At 38.6% G+C, this 18609-nt stretch overlaps 2 protein-coding genes across 3 annotated transcripts in view; both read right to left on the minus strand.

Moving 5' to 3' along the window:
- The window catches only part of LOC118432830 (nebulin-like), a 138704-nt gene that overhangs the window by 106538 nt on the left and 13557 nt on the right, over positions 1-18609 (minus strand). The gene's annotated exons all lie outside the window — the stretch shown is intronic.
- LOC118403157 (nebulin-related-anchoring protein-like) lies at positions 176-16656 on the minus strand. Of its 2 annotated transcripts, XM_035801701.1 has the most exons (22): positions 16487-16656; positions 16010-16222; positions 15606-15710; positions 15338-15445; positions 14867-14974; positions 14322-14426; positions 13909-14004; positions 13438-13650; positions 13048-13152; positions 12722-12829; positions 12334-12441; positions 11361-11561; positions 11009-11221; positions 10544-10648; positions 5889-5996; positions 4814-4921; positions 4495-4599; positions 4249-4344; positions 2786-2998; positions 2531-2634; positions 543-650; positions 176-280 (listed from the first exon to the last, which is right to left on the minus strand). In XM_035801701.1, the coding sequence occupies exons 1-21, from the start codon at positions 16523-16525 to the stop codon at positions 584-586; spliced, it is 2628 nt and encodes an 875-aa protein (XP_035657594.1). In that variant the 5' UTR covers positions 16526-16656; the 3' UTR covers positions 176-280; positions 543-583. The 2 variants fall into 2 exon arrangements, with proteins under 2 accessions (XP_035657594.1, XP_035657593.1); XM_035801700.1 differs by lacking the exons at positions 176-280; positions 543-650 and adding an exon at positions 2162-2369.

The following is an 18609-nucleotide window of genomic DNA, read 5'->3' on the forward strand; positions in this document are numbered from 1 at the left end:
ATGTGTAACAAAGTCAAAAGAGTAAAGAAAAGAAATCATGCTAAAGGTAGAGACAAAAGTAAACATTGCAGAAATCTTGGCATAAAGTGTAGCTACCATGAGCTTATTTCAAAGCCATAAGAGCTATACAAGGACATTTATCCATGAACATAAAAGACATGAAAAAATGTACCTGACTATTCAGTTCTGAAACAGCCTTAGCTGTCAAGTATGTCAATGAGTCCACAGCACTGAACGGCTTTCTCTGTGCCTCCTTTCGCGCTTCTTTGACGTAATTGATCTGAAAAGAATACAAAAAACCTTAGTGCACAGTGTCAGCCATATTATCCCTACCATCAAATAATACATTTAAATAGTAATCATGAGAGAAACAACACATCCTAAAATTTGGTCACAAAAGACATAAGACATTCACCTTATTTATGAATTGCATACTTGAAAAAATATCTAATTATTCATTTTCTATCTAAATGCTCAAGGATACTATGAATAATGCAAGTTGTCAATATCAGCAATTTACTTAAGAGAAATGGTAAACCCACCTCACTTGCCATCTCCATGGCATCTTTGGCTCTCTGGATGTTCACAGAATCCACAGTGAGGGACTTCCCCTGTTCTTTGTCCTTCTCATACTGCTCCTTGTACTTGTTCTGAAGAAGGCATTTCACAGTTTTATTCATTAAAAAAAGAACTTGCCATATAGACACCAAGGACAATGATCATTTCTAATACCCTAATAGTAGGTTTTAAACAAAATTTGATTTAAAAAATGACAAAAAATACATTGTCTAATCTTCTGAATAGCGTACCTCACTCTGTAACAAGGCAACATCTCTAGCATGGACAATCTGGGGATCATCCACAAGCATGGTGTACCTGGACTTCCACTTCTCATAGTTTTCCTTGTACAGACGCTAAAGAAAAATCAAGAAAATTATAGTCTATGATTAAAACATTTCATCAGGAAAAGACACCAACACAAGCATATCATCTTAGAAAACAATGTTAAACATTTTTGCAACCTTTGCTGTACCTGGGATTTGATCTTCTCTGCATCATCCACCCTAAACATCTCAGGAGTGAAGGGGTACTGACTGTGTCCCTTCTCCATGATTTCTTTAGCTTCATCCTTGTAGACATGGTCACTCTGGTACTTGGTCAGCTGCAGCATGTGCTCATAGGTTGGGGTGTCGTGCACAGGGAACTGTTTCACTTCTGCTTCCCTCATTTCCTTCTTGTAGGGAATCTGTTGGTGGAGAACAGAACAAGAAACTACAGTTATTCAAAAGTAAAGATGTCTCTCACTAGCTACATGGGTCCTTCTCATTTTTTTAGTAGAGTATTTGTCAATTATCATGGACTGGGAACCGTTTCACTTCCTCTTTCTTCATCTCTTTCTTGTAGGGAATCTAGATCAAAGCATTCAGAACAAGAAATATATCTTAACTTCATCACATATCAGTTTGACTTTACCTAAACTACATTTACCACATAAGAAAAATTGAGAACCAAAAATTGAAAAACTTACATCGCTCTGAAGTCTGGCCACCAGTTCAGCTTGCTTCATGAGTGGGGTGTCATACACAGTGGTGTAGCTGGTAGGCCTGTCCTTGGTGTAGTAGTGCTGAAAAAAAGTTATTAATTTCAATCAGCCATAGAACCAAGCTTTTAAATTCAAGTAAAATATGAATCCAACTACGTCAGCAAATAAAACACAAACCAAATTGCATTTGCCATTTGGATTTCGAGGAGACAAAAAAGGTAGCACTGGTCACAAACAAAGAAAGACTAGTTCAATAATTTTGCACAAACTTATGTTCATTTGATTATATCTACCTGGCTCTGAATCTCCTGGGCCCTTCTGGCATCCTGGATGGCAGGTATGTCATGTGTGATCTGGTAATGGGTAAGAGCCTCACGCAGCTTCTCAGTGTACTTCACCTGTTGTGGTTACACCAATAAAATACCAGGTAAATATGCATCATATATCAATGTGATAACCATCAAAAGAGAACCCTCTGCTTTGAAAATAAACATGTACACAGGTCAAGAAGCCTTAAGCAAGTCGTGTCACATATAACATTAGAAAGCAACTGCGAAAGCAAATCGAAAGGACAACAACCAACAAAGGTCTGCAGAAGACCAGAATCTACCTGGCTGTTGAGGCTGGAAACTGCTTTAGCTGTCAGATAGCTCAAGGAGTCCACAGCACCATGAACATTCTTCTGAGCCACTTTCTTGGCTTCTTTGACATAGTTGATCTCACTTGCCATTTCCATGGCATCTTTGGCTCTTTGGACGTTCATGGAATCCACAGTGAGGGACTTCCCATGTTCTTTGTCCTTCTCATACTGCTCCTTGTATTTGTTCTGGGAAGAAAAGATATATTCTTAGCTTAACATTTAATCATAACTATTGGAATGTATAAACTAAACATAAAGATAAAAATAGTTTGTGACAACAACTACCAGTACAATGCAGGAAAGTCTTTGAAAGCACATTAAAACATTATGCAAGTAACAAATAGTACCTCACTCTGCAGCAAAGCCACATCTCTAGCATGGACAATCTGTGGATCATCCACAAGCATGGTGTACCTGGACTTCCACTTCTCATAGTTTTCCTTGTCAGACGCTGTAACAAAAAAAAATGCATGTAGTTTTATTGTGGACTGAGTAAAGTAGCTTCTTTAGTATAAAATCTTACACCTGGTAAAGAAGGCACTCCTGACAGTACATTGACATAGACCAGGATCAATTTCTCGTTTCTCTTTAGAATGACATACCTCAGACTTGACTTTTTCAGCATCTTCCACTCTTGAAATCTCAGGAGTGAAGGGGTACTGACTGTGTCCTTTCTCCATAATGTATTTGGCGTCGTCCTTGTAGACACGGTCACTCTGGTACTTGGTGAGCTGCAGCATGTGCTCATAGGTTGGAGTGTCGTGGACAGGGAACTGCTTCACTTCAGCTTCCCTCACATCCTTCTTGTATGGAATCTAGATAAAGGGATTCAGAGGAATGGATGTATTTAAACATCTATAACTCCACATATTTGTACATACATGAAAAGAAAGTACACAATGACCAAGCAACTTGTACAGCACCTTCATGAAATCTTTGATACATGCTGTATTCTACATTATACAAGATGCTGAAGGGGAAAATACAATGTAACGGGGGCCGCCCTAAGATGCCCCCTGCCCTAAGATGCCCAGATTTTTTGCTGATCTTATTATGCATAAGTACGCCGTGTTTGTTGCCACTGACTATGATGATTAGAAAGGTAAATAAACCAAGTCCAAACAAGTTCGCTTCCCTTTTTTTTGAAGACATAATTTTCACAATAATGTTGGTACTGCCGAATCACTGTGGTCACCTGTTACTAGGTATTGGTGGCTCGTGGCTATAAATAAACAACCAATAAAAAACAGCCACACAACTGTCATATACATAAGGAACAAAGCTTCACAAAACACTACAAATATTGGTCTTCAAATGTTTGTTGAGTAGAAGACCGGCCATAGAAAAAAAAACATAAGCATCACCGCCGTTGTTTTCCCCAGGGAGCGTGGCCCCGCAGGTGGCAGAGGAGCGAACGCCCAAAAGATTTGTTACTTTAAAAATGATTCGTACCGTCTATAAAAATGAAACTTCACAGAGCGATGTCGAATATGTTTCCAAATACGTACACAGAGTTTTTTTGTGATTTTGGCGTTGTCGTTTTTCGTCATGATTTTGTTAGTCGGGCCGCCGCATTCAGTGCATTTCGCCCATTTCCCATGAAAACACGACCTGGATTGTGAATGATTTAGCCCTCCTCGCGAGAGACAAGAAGCACACACAATCACAATTCTACTGTCAAAAGAAAGCTAATATATCATAAAATTAGAATTTTTATTTATGTTTGTCTAAATTGGTCACCAGCTTCCGAAGAGAGCAAATTCCAAAAGCGGGGCAAGTTAGGGCGCACTGTTTAACGCGGCTCAAAATCGGAATTTATATTCACGATAACGTCCTCGGTGTTTTTCAGTTGTAACGCGGAGGGTGAAGGGTTCATGAACAGTATGGATGCCTTCCTTATTCAAGTATGGTCTCTAGATGAATGTGTTAAAAACTAATTGATCAAAACTTGACCACTCTTTGGCAACTAGTGATGGAGCGACGTGAGTTCGAGCGCGTAAAAAAGGGGGGCATCTTAGGGCGGCCCCCATTATACAACAAAGTTTGCAAAAATGTAATTTCTTACATCACTTTGCAGCTTGGCTACCAGCTCTGCTTGCTTCATAAGAGGAGTCTCATACACAGTGGTATAGCTTGTGGGTCTGTCCTTGGTATAGTTATGCTGAAAAAACATAAATTGTCAATTTTCAATACACATATAAACTCTCTAAGAGAAATGCGTAGAAATCTATGAGGAGAGGCATAAAATTCCTTCAGGAAATGCAAAATGCACAAGCAGATCTAAAGATCTATAAACTTGTACAATATCTACCTGGCTCTGTATCTCCTGAGCCCTTCTGGCATCGTGGATGGCAGGCATGTCAGCGGTGATGTGGTAATGTGTAAGGGCCTCATGCAGCTTCTCGGTGTACTTCACCTAGTACAAGATAGTGTAAGTGCTATCAATGATGTGACATTCATCACAACAGATTAATTATTAAGTATCTCAAGGAAAAACATGTCAACTAAAAACAAGATGGTAAATTTCTTAAACCTCTTGCAGCTGCAGATACCATTATCAATTGAGAAAGATGTTATGGAAAGCAGAAAGTGAACAACCATGTTAAGAGCTGCAGAAGACCAGAATCTACCTGACTGGTGAGGTTGGATACTGCTTTAGCTGTCAGATAGCTCAAGGAGTCCACAGCGCCATGTGTGTTCTTCTGAGCACCTTTCTTTGCCTCCTTGACGTAGTTGATCTGTTGAAAAAAAGGAAACACTTTCAGCACTCCAAATCCAATGATGATGACAACTAAAACTATTTCTACATTTATTTAGTACTTATTATGCCTTTCTACATTAGTGGACTGTATGGTGAATAAGATGTTCTTTTTTTAAAGTTACCTTTTTAAGATAAGCATACATAAAACTTTGAATAAACTAAAGACATCAAAAGAGTGTCAACGTGGTAACATCATCCAACAAACCTGACCAATCACAACAACATACAGATTCCTAACATGTTATGATCATCATAACCATATGCAGTGTAGGAACCTTTTTACAAAAATTCCAAATGAATGCATTAAGAACACTGTGGGGCCGCGTAGCACAGTGGTAGTGTATTCGGCCCGTGACCGAGAGGTCGCCGGTTCGAATCTGCCTGCCGTGTTGCCGGTCTTGTGCCCTTGGGAAAGGCACTTAACACGACTTTCCTCACTTTACTCAAGTGAAAAATGAGTCGTCCCTCGGATAGGACATTAAATGGAGGTCCCGTGTATGGGGAGAGCCATACCCTATGCACGTTAAAGAACCCGCCACATGTGCGAACATCCACCCGAGCGGATCAAACCATTCCGGCCAAAATAGGGGTAGGGAATCTCCCGAGCAGCCCTCGTAACCCCTGCTTCGCCTATTGGGTCAGTTAGTCCTCACTCATAGTGAGCAATTGGGCTGGTCTCAATCATGATGTTTCTGACCTAGGGCGAAGAGTTGCTGTTGCAGTTCCAATCATGTAACCTGTAACCTTGAGTGGCCTTCAGGCCTTGTTACGTGGTGACCATTGAGTAAAAAAAAAAAAAAACTGCAGTGAGAAATGAGAAGATAATTATTGCATCATAACCAGTTAAGCTTATAATGTTCATCATGAACCAAAGAATATTCATAACTCCTGTCAACTAAGAACATATAGAGACAGAAAATCTAAGAAACATCATTACAACCCACCTCACTCGCCATCTCCATGGCATCTTTGGCTCTCTGGATGTTCACAGAATCCACAGTGAGGGACTTCCCCTGTTCTTTGTCCTTCTCATACTGCTCCTTGTACTTGTTCTGAAGAAGTTTAGAAATATTTCGCAACTGTAAACTTGCTTCAACACAAGTGCTAATCGGCACTAACTAGCCCCTTACATAAGCAATCAATTATACTTTCCATTGATGAAAGATGACCATAATAATTCTCAGTAAGTATATGAAAAGCAGATTTAGCAGCACATAGTGCAACATACCTCGCTCTGAAGTGAAGCCATCTCCTTGGCATGGACAATCTTTGGGTCATCGACCTGCATGTTGTACCTGGACTTCCACTTCTCATAGTTTTCCTTGTACAAGCGCTAAAAAAGAAAAACATCCTTTTAGTTTCATCAATCTTGATAAATCAGCTTTAACTTCTAAGATAAAACACAAGGGAAGTAAAGATTATATTTCTGAAAAAATGCTGATGATTCAGAATGCAAAATATTGGGGGGGGGGGGGATGAGGCTTCTGTACCTCGGACTTGACTTTCTCAGCATCTTCTACCCTGGTAAACTCCGGAGTGAAGGGGTACTGACTGTGTCCCTGCTCCATGATGTATTTAGCTTCCTCTTTGTAGTTCCGGTCACTCTCATATTTAGTGAGCTCCAGCATGTGTTGGTATGTCGGTGTGACTTGGACAGGGAAGAACTTGCCTGTACTCTCCTTCACTTCCTTTTTGTAGAGACTCTGAAATATTCAACACACATATAAAATAAGAAACAGTCACTAAAAAGTCACCAAGGGAAACATTCAGCCTGTATTTTCATCTATGAATACCAAATGGATACATGTACACACAAAGAAACTTAAATGTACACAAATTATCAATTAAATGCAACAAAGTTTGTCAAATTAAACATACATCACTCTGATGCTTGGCTGCCAGCTCTGCTTGTTTCATGAGAGGGGTCTCATACACAGTGGTGTATTTGGTAGGCCTGTCCTTGGTGTAGTTATGCTGCAAATGGATTTAAAAAGTACATCTTTACATGTTGGAAACCTGGCATGTGAAAATAACAGGTGAAGTGAAGAAAATATGAATAATCTACTCTTTGACATCAAATGCATCAACAAACTAGATAATGCCAAAAAGAATTTACTCAAGCAACTGGATATGATTTTGGAACCATATCCAGTTGTTTTGATAAGATTTGGGAATCATATCCAGAATCATATTAATCAGTTGCTTGAGTAACTGATTTTTGGCATATCTTATTACCTGGGTGTCTAAACTTTATCAACAATCAGAATTAGATTATTCAGACTGAGGTTCTTTATGGGTTACCTGGCTCTGGATCTCCTGTGCCCTCCTTGCCTCCTTGATAGCAGGGATGTCAGCAGAAATGTGGTACTGACTCAAAGCCTCTGGAAGCTTTTCTGTGTATTTGAGCTGAGAGGTTCAAGAACATACGCATTAGAAGAAACACAACATCAAATCAAAGAAGATTTATGAAATAGACTTCTTGACATCCCATTTCTCAAGTCTTTCCAGTCGGAATAAAAAAATAGATATTAAAAACGAAAAAACAGATCCATAGAAACTTCACTAATATCACATATCATTCACTCTCTGCACAAAATTCCTGAAGAGCTGAGTACTATACACAACAAGATCAACAAAACAGCGTCAAGACAATGCATGTAGATGTGCACCTGGCTGTTAAGGTTTGATACTGCTTTGACTGTCAGATAGGCCAGTGAGTCCACTGCATTGAACGGCATCTTCTGCGCCTCTTTCCGAGATTCCTCCACGTACTTGATCTGTAAACAGAAAAAAGGTTTAGTCCACAAGAAAACATCAAAACCTTAATTCTTCATGTAGGTATGCTGAGCATCTAAAGCCTCACTTCTGGCCCCACTTCTGGATTTCATATTGCTGCATCACCCAGAGAATTTTTTGTAAATCTTTAAAGCAAAGACTTAACTAACCAAGACAGACAGTTTGAGTGAAAGATATTTGACTTACCTCACTCGCCAATTCCATGGCATCTTTGGCTCCACGAATGATCACAGCATCCACAGTGAGAGACTTCCCCTGTCCCTTGTTCTTCTCATACTGTTCCTTGTACTTGTTCTTAGAAATCAGAAGAAGGTAAACATCATTTAGCTTCTTTACAAGACAGGCCAGTTGACAAAGAAAATGTTCTGTAACTAAATTATTATGAACAAATTACTGAATGGCAATTGCAAATGATTGTGACATCTTATGAAGTCATAGTACACATACCTCACTCTGCAACAATGCCACCTCTTTAGCATGGATAATGTTGGGGTCATCCACAAGCATGGTGTAGCCTGTTTTCCATTTCTCATAGTTGGCTTTGTACAGCCGCTGAGATGAGACAAGACAAGAGTTCAAAATTACAGCTATCTTATACTTTTGTATGTAAGAAAAATAGAAAATGTAAAATACATTTGATCTGTCTTCTATAACAACATTGTACAGGCACTAAGACGAGAAAAGTCTTGGGTTCAATTACAGCTAAATTATACATCTGAATGGACGATAGAAAGCATAATACATTAGACGTGTCCCCTAAAATGACAGTATTTTGTATTTGAAGAAAAGTTTAAGAAATCAAGCACAATTTGTAGAATATTCTTACCTCAGATTTGATCTTTTCAGCATCATCGACCCTGAACATCTCCGGAGTGAAGGGGTACTGACTGTGTCCTTTTTCCATGATGAACTTTGCCTCATCTTTGTACTTATGGTCGCTCTCATATTTGGTGAGCTCCAACATATGCTGGTATGTCGGGGTGACTTGGACTGGGAAGAACTTGCCTGTACTCTCCTTTACATCTTTTTTGTATGGGACCTGTAACAATAGACCAAACAGGTCATGTATTAATATCTATAAATTAGTTTAATGACACACAAATAGGACTAATAAAACAAAAAGAAACAGACCAAAACAAGTAGTGGAGAAAGTGACACTCTAAAGCATATTCTGCCTATCAGGAACTTAAGACTTATAATGTCCATCATTATAGTCTTCTCAAAAGATTACTCAATGCCAAAAAAAAAGCAACAAGATAGCATGAACATAATTGCCTAAAACATATCAAAATCTAAACATACGTCACTTTGCCATTTGGCAGCATTGGCAGCTTGCTTCAAGAGCGGAGTGTCCAACACTGCTGTGTACTTTGTAGGCCTGTCCTTCGTATAGTTGTGCTGAAATATATCAAAATTTTCAAAGTTATTTTACATGAAATACTGATCAAATCAATGACATGAAGAAGGAAACAAAACATTCTGAGAATAAAAATGAAAGATAGAGAATTTTGCAGAAATCCTGGTACAAAATGTATATTTACCTGGCTTTGAATCTGCTGCACTCTCCGTGCCTCCAGAATGGCAGGCAAGTCTGGTGTGACCTGGTACTGGGTCAGAGCCTCACGAAGTTTCTCTGTGTACTTCACCTGGTGTTAGGGTCAAGAAGAATCCAATATCATCATTTAAAAATGACAATCACAAACAAACACTACAACTTTCCCTCTCTACACAATCCAGATTGCAGACTTCTCTGTTTTCATGTGCATCAGACTTACACACACGCACAAACAGACATGCCAGAATGATCCTTCAGTCTTTTGGAGATGATATAAAATTAAAGTAATAGACGTCTTAGATACAATTCAACTTTTGATAAACTAGACAACAAACACGTCACATTTCATATGCAAAACTAACATTGATGAAAAGTACTTCAATTAAGGTACTGACCCCAAAGAATGACTACACAAAAACACGGAAGACCAGAGTCTACCTGACTGGTGAGGTTGGAGACTGCTTTAGCTGTCAGATAGCTCAAGGAGTCCACAGCACCATGAGTGTTCTGCTGAGCCACTTTCTTTGCGTCCTTCATGTAATTAATCTAGATAATAAAAATAGATAAATACAATTATTGAAAGGAAATTAAGAAGACAATCAAACAAATCAGGACATATAACAATCATAATGTAAAAATTCTGACTATATTACAATACACACTAAGATTGTACAAGGAGTGTTGTACATTTTACTTGTCTCTAATATCCTACAAATAACAATGTTCATGTCTTTTCTTTCTATATGCTCAATGAAACTTTCACTGTATTCCTGCTCATCTTCACCAACTGACAGACACTTTTTACCCACCTCACTTGCCAATTCCATGGCATTCTTGGCTCTCTGCACATTCACAGAATCCACAGTGAGGGACTTCCCTTGTCCTTTGTCCTTCTCATACTGCTCCTTGTACTTGTTCTGGGCAGTAAAGAGAAACTTATTGTAGCAACTGTAGAGATATCAGAAATACTGAAGGAAAGCTTATCAGACAAATCTAAAATTCTAATCTTTATTTGTGTCAACCACCAGCTACGAGCAAACCTTTCTAAGGAAGACAAAGAAAGAAGTAGTTAACTACGAAATCACTTTATAGTGTCACTGACAAAAGGTAGTGGATTCTACCTAAAACATCTGACGGTTTCCAAAATCATATACAGTTGATTGATTATCTGCTATTTGGCATATCTTACTACCTGGATGTCTAACCTTTATTGATGCAAAGAAAATAATGAGCTTCAAAACTTTGTACCTCACTCTGAAGTGTAGCCACCTCCTTGGCATGGACAATCTGGGGGTCGTCGACCTGCATGGTGTACCTGGACTTCCACTTCTCATAGTTTTCCTTGTACAAGCGCTGAGAGAACATCACAAAAACAGATTAAGTTCAAATGAAAGCTCATCCATGTTGGTAGAATCCATAGTTGTAAAGTTAAGGCTTTGTTTGAACACAGCGAATCAGACATCTGAATAAGGTCAACGAAGTTGACCGAAAATTTATAGTGGGTTCCTTTCTTTGTGTTGGAACAAAGATTAAACTTAACAACTACAGCTACAGATTAACTTTATAACTTTAAAGCATAATCAAACATTTAAATCTGATTGTGATCAGGCTTCTGGCTAGACTATAAAATGAAGAAGCAAACTTTCAGTTATCATTTGAATTAGTGATAAAGAAAGTACATTTAAGATGTAAGATTGTATCAGCTGTGTGTACCTGTGATTTGATCTTTTCTGCATCTTCCACCAGAGTCATCTCAGGAGTGAAGGGGTACTGACTGTGTCCCTTTTCCATGATGAACTTTGCCTCATCCTTGTACTTGTGGTCGCTCTCATATTTGGTGAGCTCAAGTTGGTGCTGGTATGTCGGGGTGACTTGGACAGGGAAGAACTTGCCTGTACTCTCCTTCACTTCCTTCTTGTAGGGAATCTATTGTGGTAATAATAAGATGCGTGAATAAGGAGCAATGTCTTGAAGCAAGGCAGCATCTTTAGAAGGGGAACATAAGAAAGAAAAAGCACCCACAGATTTCACAACAAAATGAAACATGTTGAAGTTGAACACGTACATCACTTTGCAGTTTTGCAACGTTGGAAGCTTGCAGCATCAGCGGAGTGTCATACACAGTGGTGTACTTTGTCGGCTTGTCCTTAGTGTAGTTGTGCTGACTCTGTATCTGCTGCACTCTCCGTGCCTCCAGAATGGCAGGCATGTCTGGTGTGACCTGGTACTGGGTCAGAGCCTCACGGAGCTTCTCTGTGTACTTCACCTGTTTAAGGGTCAAGAAGAATCTAGTATTATCATCAAGACCATGGAACATACAAACAATCACAAAGAAAATACTGTGAAATTCCTATTTAAGATGAGACAATACTGCAAATTCCTGTTTAAGGTAAGGCAATAAGAGACATGCACAACATACCGGTACTTAACCAGGGCTCGAAATACTGGGTGCATGTGCACCCAGGTGCACCCAAAATTGGAGCTGTGCACCCAATTATTTTCTGTGGGTGCACAGGGTGCACCCAAATATTTTCTTAGGTTTATGTATGTAAAGATATCAAAATATAGTATACATCATATTCTTGACATCGAAGTGTAAGAAAGATAATAAAAAGGCCTGTCATAGTACTTGTTTAAGAAAAAGCTTGTAACTAAGTTTCATTATTAGGTTATTACTGAAATTTATGTGGTGCACCCAAAAAGTTTTTGGTGCACCCAATATTTTAAGCTGGGTGCACCAGTGCACCTAATCCCAAAAATGAATTTCGAGCCCTGTTAACTATAACCATACAGATTGCTAACACACACACATACATGCATACACGTAGGCATGCCAAGAACAATTCTTCAGGATGATGTCAAAAGTAATAGAGGTATAGGTACACATCAACATTTGACTAATCAAAATCAATACGATAATACACTCTGTCTACATTCCTTACTCAAAGAATCCTTCAACAAAAAACATTATGGATCTATTATGAGATCAACACATGAAATAACAATGCATGCAAGAGCTGTAGAAGAGCAGAATCTACCTGGCTGGTGAGGTTGGAAACTGCTTTAGCTGTCAGGTAGCCCAAGGAGTCCACAGCACCATGGGTGTTCCTTTGAGCCACTTTCTTGGCCTCCTTGATATAGTTGATCTGTTCACAAATAAAACATTGTTAGAACAATCAAAAGGTATCACCAATGGTCATCTACATATACACAACATTGGCATTCCATAAACTCTTTCCCATATTGCATTTGAGACTAGAATTCTATAAAAGAGTGCTGTACACTTTACTCCACGTCAACAACCCTACAAGTAATAATGTCCATGTCTTCTATTTTAAAACTGTATAATCTCAATGCTAGCCATACAATACTTCCCTAGTTCCACAGTTTGTCTCAACCAAACTGAAAAGCATGATGTTTACCCACCTCACTTGCCATTTCCATGGCATCTTTGGCTCTCTGGATGTTCACAGAATCCACAGTGAGGGACTTCCCCTGTTCTTTGTCCTTCTCATACTGCTCCTTGTACTTGTTCTGAAAAGGTTAACAAGATTGAAAATTTGTTTTACCTTTATTAAACCCTCAAAGTTGATACATCTTTGGCCTTAGCTGTTTTTCAAGATTTCAAGGGAATTCAAGATTTAAAAAACGTTAAAAGAAATTATGTCACTTTCAAAATTGGCATCTCTGGAAGCTCTAATAAAGTTTAAAATGTTAGACTGTAAAGATCTGCCAACAAACGGTTGTGGTACCTCGCTCTGTAAAGAAGCCACCTCTTTGGCATGGACAATCTGGGGGTCGTCGACCTGCATGGTGTACCTGGACTTCCACTTCTCATAGTTTTCCTTGTACAAGCGCTAAAAAAGAAAAACATACTTTATACTTGACTTCTTGAAATAAAATCACAGGAACAGATTACTGTACACTTTCAACTTTGTGACAGTTCAATGTTCAATGTTCAATGTTCAATGTTTTATTTATTAAGGTTCTCGCGGGCAAACACACATTCACCCACAGTTACTGCAACTTCATCTGATTCAAATCAAGCTTCAAATGGAGAAACAGATTATCTACAATTACCAAACTGAGTATGGATTCAATACAGAATTCGAACTACTTGAAAGAATCTACCATCCTCATACCTGTGATTTGATCTTTTCTGCATCTTCCACCAGAGTCATCTCAGGAGTGAAGGGGTACTGACTGTGTCCCTTCTGCATGATAAACTTAGCCTCATCTTTGTACTTATGGTCACTCTCATACTTGGTTAGCTCCAGCATATGCTGGTATGTCGGGGTGTCTTGGACTGGGAAGAACTTGCCTGTACTCTCCTTTACTTCCTTCTTGTAAGGAATCTGTTATGGTTGACAGATTCAAAGAAACAAAACATTTACTGTTTATGATCTACTGGAGGATTGCCCCAAAGGAAGATTATTCCAAACTAAAAAGCACAGGAATAAGGATAGTGATATAAAAAAAGGTTATCAAACAAGATCAGCACTGGTAACAAGAAGGATTATGAAGAAAAAGTGTCTTGAAATAATATGGCATCTTAAAAATAATGCATATGAGATTGGGGAACACGCGAAGAGATAGGAAAGCTGTATACATACATCGCTTTGCAGCTTTGCAACGTTGGAGGCTTGCAGCATTAGTGGAGTATCAGGAACAGTGGTGTACTTCGTTGGCTTGTCTTTAGTGTAGTTATGCTGAAAAAGACAATAAGTCATTCCTCCCATTAAAAACTGGGGAACGAGAGATAGTCATACAAACATGTATGATGCTAAAAGGTCCTCATGTAAGAAAGGAGTAGAAACAGAAAGAGACAACAAACCGACACCTGGGCTGGCCATGGCAGATCACAAACCAAGCAATGCTAACCACTACGCTACAACAGGCTGGCCAGCCAATTGGAATGGGTTTTTTTATGCTACTCAAACCCCCCTGTGTTACACTCAGAGCAAAAGTAAGGAAAATTTGTAAACTTAAACAAATCTGGCAAATTTTGAATCATCCATTCAGCTACCTGGCTTTGAATCTGCTGTGCCCTCCTTGCCTCCTTGATAGCAGGGATGTCAGCTGTGAGCTGGTACTGACTTAAAGCCTCACGAAGCTTTGCTGTGTAGTTCAGCTGAGAAGATCAAGCAACATGTAAAAAATTGTCACGAAAAGAAAATTATGGTAGAAACTTCATATCATCAAAGACAACTTACTTCACTCTCATATACATTGTATATGGCCTCCTTTGGTCAATATTGCCATGGCAAAATCCTAATTGATATCAGCCCTACAGCGTTGACTGTGGCTAAACAGTCCTATACGAGAATGACAGTCTCTGCCTGACATAGGGCACATCCTGTAAGCTGATTCAGGTCTGTTGCAGAGTTCTTTTTGCAGGATCCGCATTTTCCAAGATTCTAGTAACTAACTCTCACTAACATATCAAAATCATAAATCAAAAGCATCAATAAAACCATGTTCCAAACAACTTTTACTATAGTCAGTACAAAGTAACCAAAAGCTCAAACCATGATGATAACACAATAAGCAAGAAATATCATGAACATTTACCTGACTGTTGAGGTTTGACACTGCTTTGGCTGTCATGTAAGTCAAAGACTCCACTGCATTGAACGGTGTCTTCTGTGCCACTTTCTGAGCTTCCCTCATATACTTAATCTGTCAATAAAACAAGACTCATAATTCTTTATTGGTAAATATAATCAAAAGAAATGAAACTACCTAATACCTTACTGATAAGTATAACTTTTTGAGCTGCCTTCATGTGTTTAATCTGTCAATAAAATAAGACTCTTAATTCTCGATTGACAAATATAATCAAAAGAACTGAAACTACCTTATAACTTACTTACATGTATAAGCAATGTTTAACAGATATATTCAGATAACTTGGCCACAAGCAAACTATGCCATACACTTCTAAGTACCAATGATATATCACTCTTATCCCATTGCTATGGTATATGCATATTTTTTAGCTGAACAATTTGAGCCTAGCCTGAGACAGATCCTTCAACCCACCTCACTTGCCATCTCCATGGCATCTTTGGCTCTCTGGATGTTCACAGAATCCACAGTGAGGGACTTCCCCTGTTCTTTGTCCTTCTCATACTGCTCCTTGTACCTGTTCTGAAAGATTCCAAGTAATGAAAGAAAGGCTCATTAGAAATGTTGCACCAAAGTTTCTTTTAAAACCAACATTTCCTACAATAAATCTTCAGAAAACAAGACTTTGAAATGATCATAATGATATGAAAATGTAACAGTTCTCAAAAAAAGGTCATATTACCTCGCTCTGCAGAGAAGCCACCTCCTTGGCATGAACAATCTTGGGATCATCAACACCCATGTTGTACCTGGACTTCCACTTCTCATAGTTTTCCTTGTACAAACGCTGGGACAAAACCAAAGAAAGATCGTCGTAAGTTTTTATCTTTAACTCATTCAAGAAACCAAACACAGGGCAAATGCTAATGAACAATGATAGCTGAAATGATTTGTAACGAGAATTACAAATGTTGACCTTGTTCTACTGTATGTTGTCTACTGGTGTCTTAACGAAAGGTAACACGTTGTTTGTCTTGTTTACATATATGGTGGGCCCACTTGGAAATCAACTTTCTAAAGTTGTAGAGGCTACTCGATTGTTTTGAGATGAATTAATAAATGAACAAATAGATAAACATAATATACCTCAGACTTGATCTTTTCAGCACCTTCCACCCTGGACATCTCAGGAGTGAAGGGGTACTGACTGTGTCCTTTTTCCATGATGAACTTTGCCTCATCTTTGTACCTATGATCACTCTCATACTTAGTAAGCTGCAGATGGTGCTGGTACGTTGGCGTGTCTTGGACTTGGAAGAAGCTGCCTGTATTCTCCTTTACTTCCCTTTTGTAAGGAATCTGTATTGGTGAACCAATTAAAAAAACACCTGCATTAACTTCTAACAATTCCAATGATCATGAGTTAGCCTGAAAGTTGAAAGAGTGCTAATCTGAAAATGAGCTTGGGAAATCCAGTACTGACATCAAAATGATATCGTGTTAAGATACATAAACCTTACATGGCCAAGTCGTAAAAAAACTGAAACAACATCTGTTATTGCATTCTTCCTATAGATAAACTACGAAGATTTTCACAAGGAGCATCAGGAGTATTACACTTACATCACTCTGCATCTTTGAGACGTTTGAGGCTTGCATCATCAGAGGAGTCTCATACACAGTGGTGTAGTTTGAGGGCTTGTCCTTGGTGTACCGGTGCTAGAAAATAAAACCAAAGTTCTGATGACAATCATGAAAGAAGAGTCAATCTTTAACAACTTAACAAGAATGTACATCCCACAACAAAATTTCTCCGGTGTCACTGACGCAAGACATCGGATGGCTGTCTGAAACATGTGACCTTTTCCAAAATCATATCCAGTTGCTTGAGTAACTGATATTTGGCATATCTTATTACCCGGATGTCTCATATACATATCAATCTCTAACCTTTCTCTAATCCATAATCAATAGAGAATTGGGTGCTAAACACCTACTTCAGTATACTAAGGGTAAAAAGTAGCACTATTGACTATGAAAGGAATAAGAAGGGATCCATAAAAATTTAAAATGAAGAAGACAACTTCATGTCTACCTGGCTCTGAAGCTGCTGAGCCCTCCTGGCTAGCAGGATCTCCGGTGTGTCCGAGGGAAGACTGTAGCTGGCCAGAGCCTTGTCAAGATTCTCCTTGTATTTCACCTACAGGGAGTAATCATTTGGTAATTAAGAACATCACTGCCTATAGATAGACAAACTAAGAATTGGCTAAGGTACAACCTTATTGAATATTTACCAATAATTAGACAAATCATGCACATGTACATTTTGTACCGGAAAGACCTACTTCAGAGCAAACTTAAGAGTGAAATTTTGACAAAGTCACAAAGCACAACTATGAAAAACATCCTGGTACTACACATTGTAGCTATCACATTACATTGTACAAAATATACAAGCCAACAAATAAAACTGTTCGCGCAGTAACTGTTCCAATCATAACCAATATCCAAGAACTTTCAAATTACATGTTGTAGCATATAAACTTCAGTGCATAGAAAACAACAATAAAACTCAAAAAGTTTACATAACATATCTATATCTATACCTGACTGACAAGACCGTTCACTGCCTTGGCTGTCATGTAGGAGAGGGAGTCCACAGCAATGTGAGGCTTGTTGTCTTTCCTGGCTTTCTTCACATAGTTGATCTGTCAGGCACAGAGACAACATAGCAAAGATAAGCTACAATGTACCAATGCACTTCTTAATGTTGAAAAGAAAATCATACACTTAGTCTGTATCTGATTTACATCCAAAATAAAAGCAATTCCAATGAGCAGATACATGAGCTTAAAAATACAGTAACCGCTGAAACTTGAAATTTTTAAGTGTGTATTACATGTATTACTAGTACATTGTGTATATGGTGTCACTTGTTCTTCCATCTCACTTACATTGTATTGTACATGGACTAGCATGTAGTAGTACTACTTAACTTTGGTTGTATTCTTTAAAAACAAACTAGGAAAAATTTCTCCAAATTTTTGTGATAATCAACAGTTCTAAACAGAAAGATAGCTAACAGAAAGATAGCTAACAGAAGATATCATAACACACCTCACTGGAAATCTCCATAGCCTCCTTGGCTCTCTTGATGTTTATGGCATCCGCTGGCAGAGTATTGCCCTGCGCCTTGCTGTCTTCGTACATTTTGCGATACGTATTCTGAAAAGACATCATTGAAACCGACATGATGACAGAACATAGACAACCAGAGGTTCCAAGTCATTACTCTTTAACTGCATGAAATTGATCCCACAATTGTGTAAAGGTTGTGTTTTTCATGAAAGTATGCTTTATGTAACACATGCTTTAAAATGCTTTACAAGTGCTTGGAGATCAGATTTCATATTCTGTTCAAAATTGAAAATCATCCGGAATGGAAAAAGTGAGAAGGATGACACTATTGAAAATAAGATGTTTGTATCCAAAAATGCAATGTACATTGGCTACATAGTATTACATTTTGTATAGCGGCAACAAGCAGGACTCCAGTTAGAAGCTCTTAGGAAGGTGACTGAGAGATATCGAAATGTCAGCAAGATTGAGTATAAATTGGCTGAGTAACAGAAATCTCTCTCTATATTCTAACGTATTTGTAGTCTGCATACCTCACTGGAAAGAGTACCCATGTCCTTAGCTCGGGTGATGCTGGGTTCATCAGCATGCATGGTGTAGGTCGACTT

Source organism: Branchiostoma floridae, chromosome 16 (assembly GCF_000003815.2).
Source record: "Branchiostoma floridae strain S238N-H82 chromosome 16, Bfl_VNyyK, whole genome shotgun sequence".
Taxonomy (NCBI): domain Eukaryota; kingdom Metazoa; phylum Chordata; class Leptocardii; order Amphioxiformes; family Branchiostomatidae; genus Branchiostoma; species Branchiostoma floridae.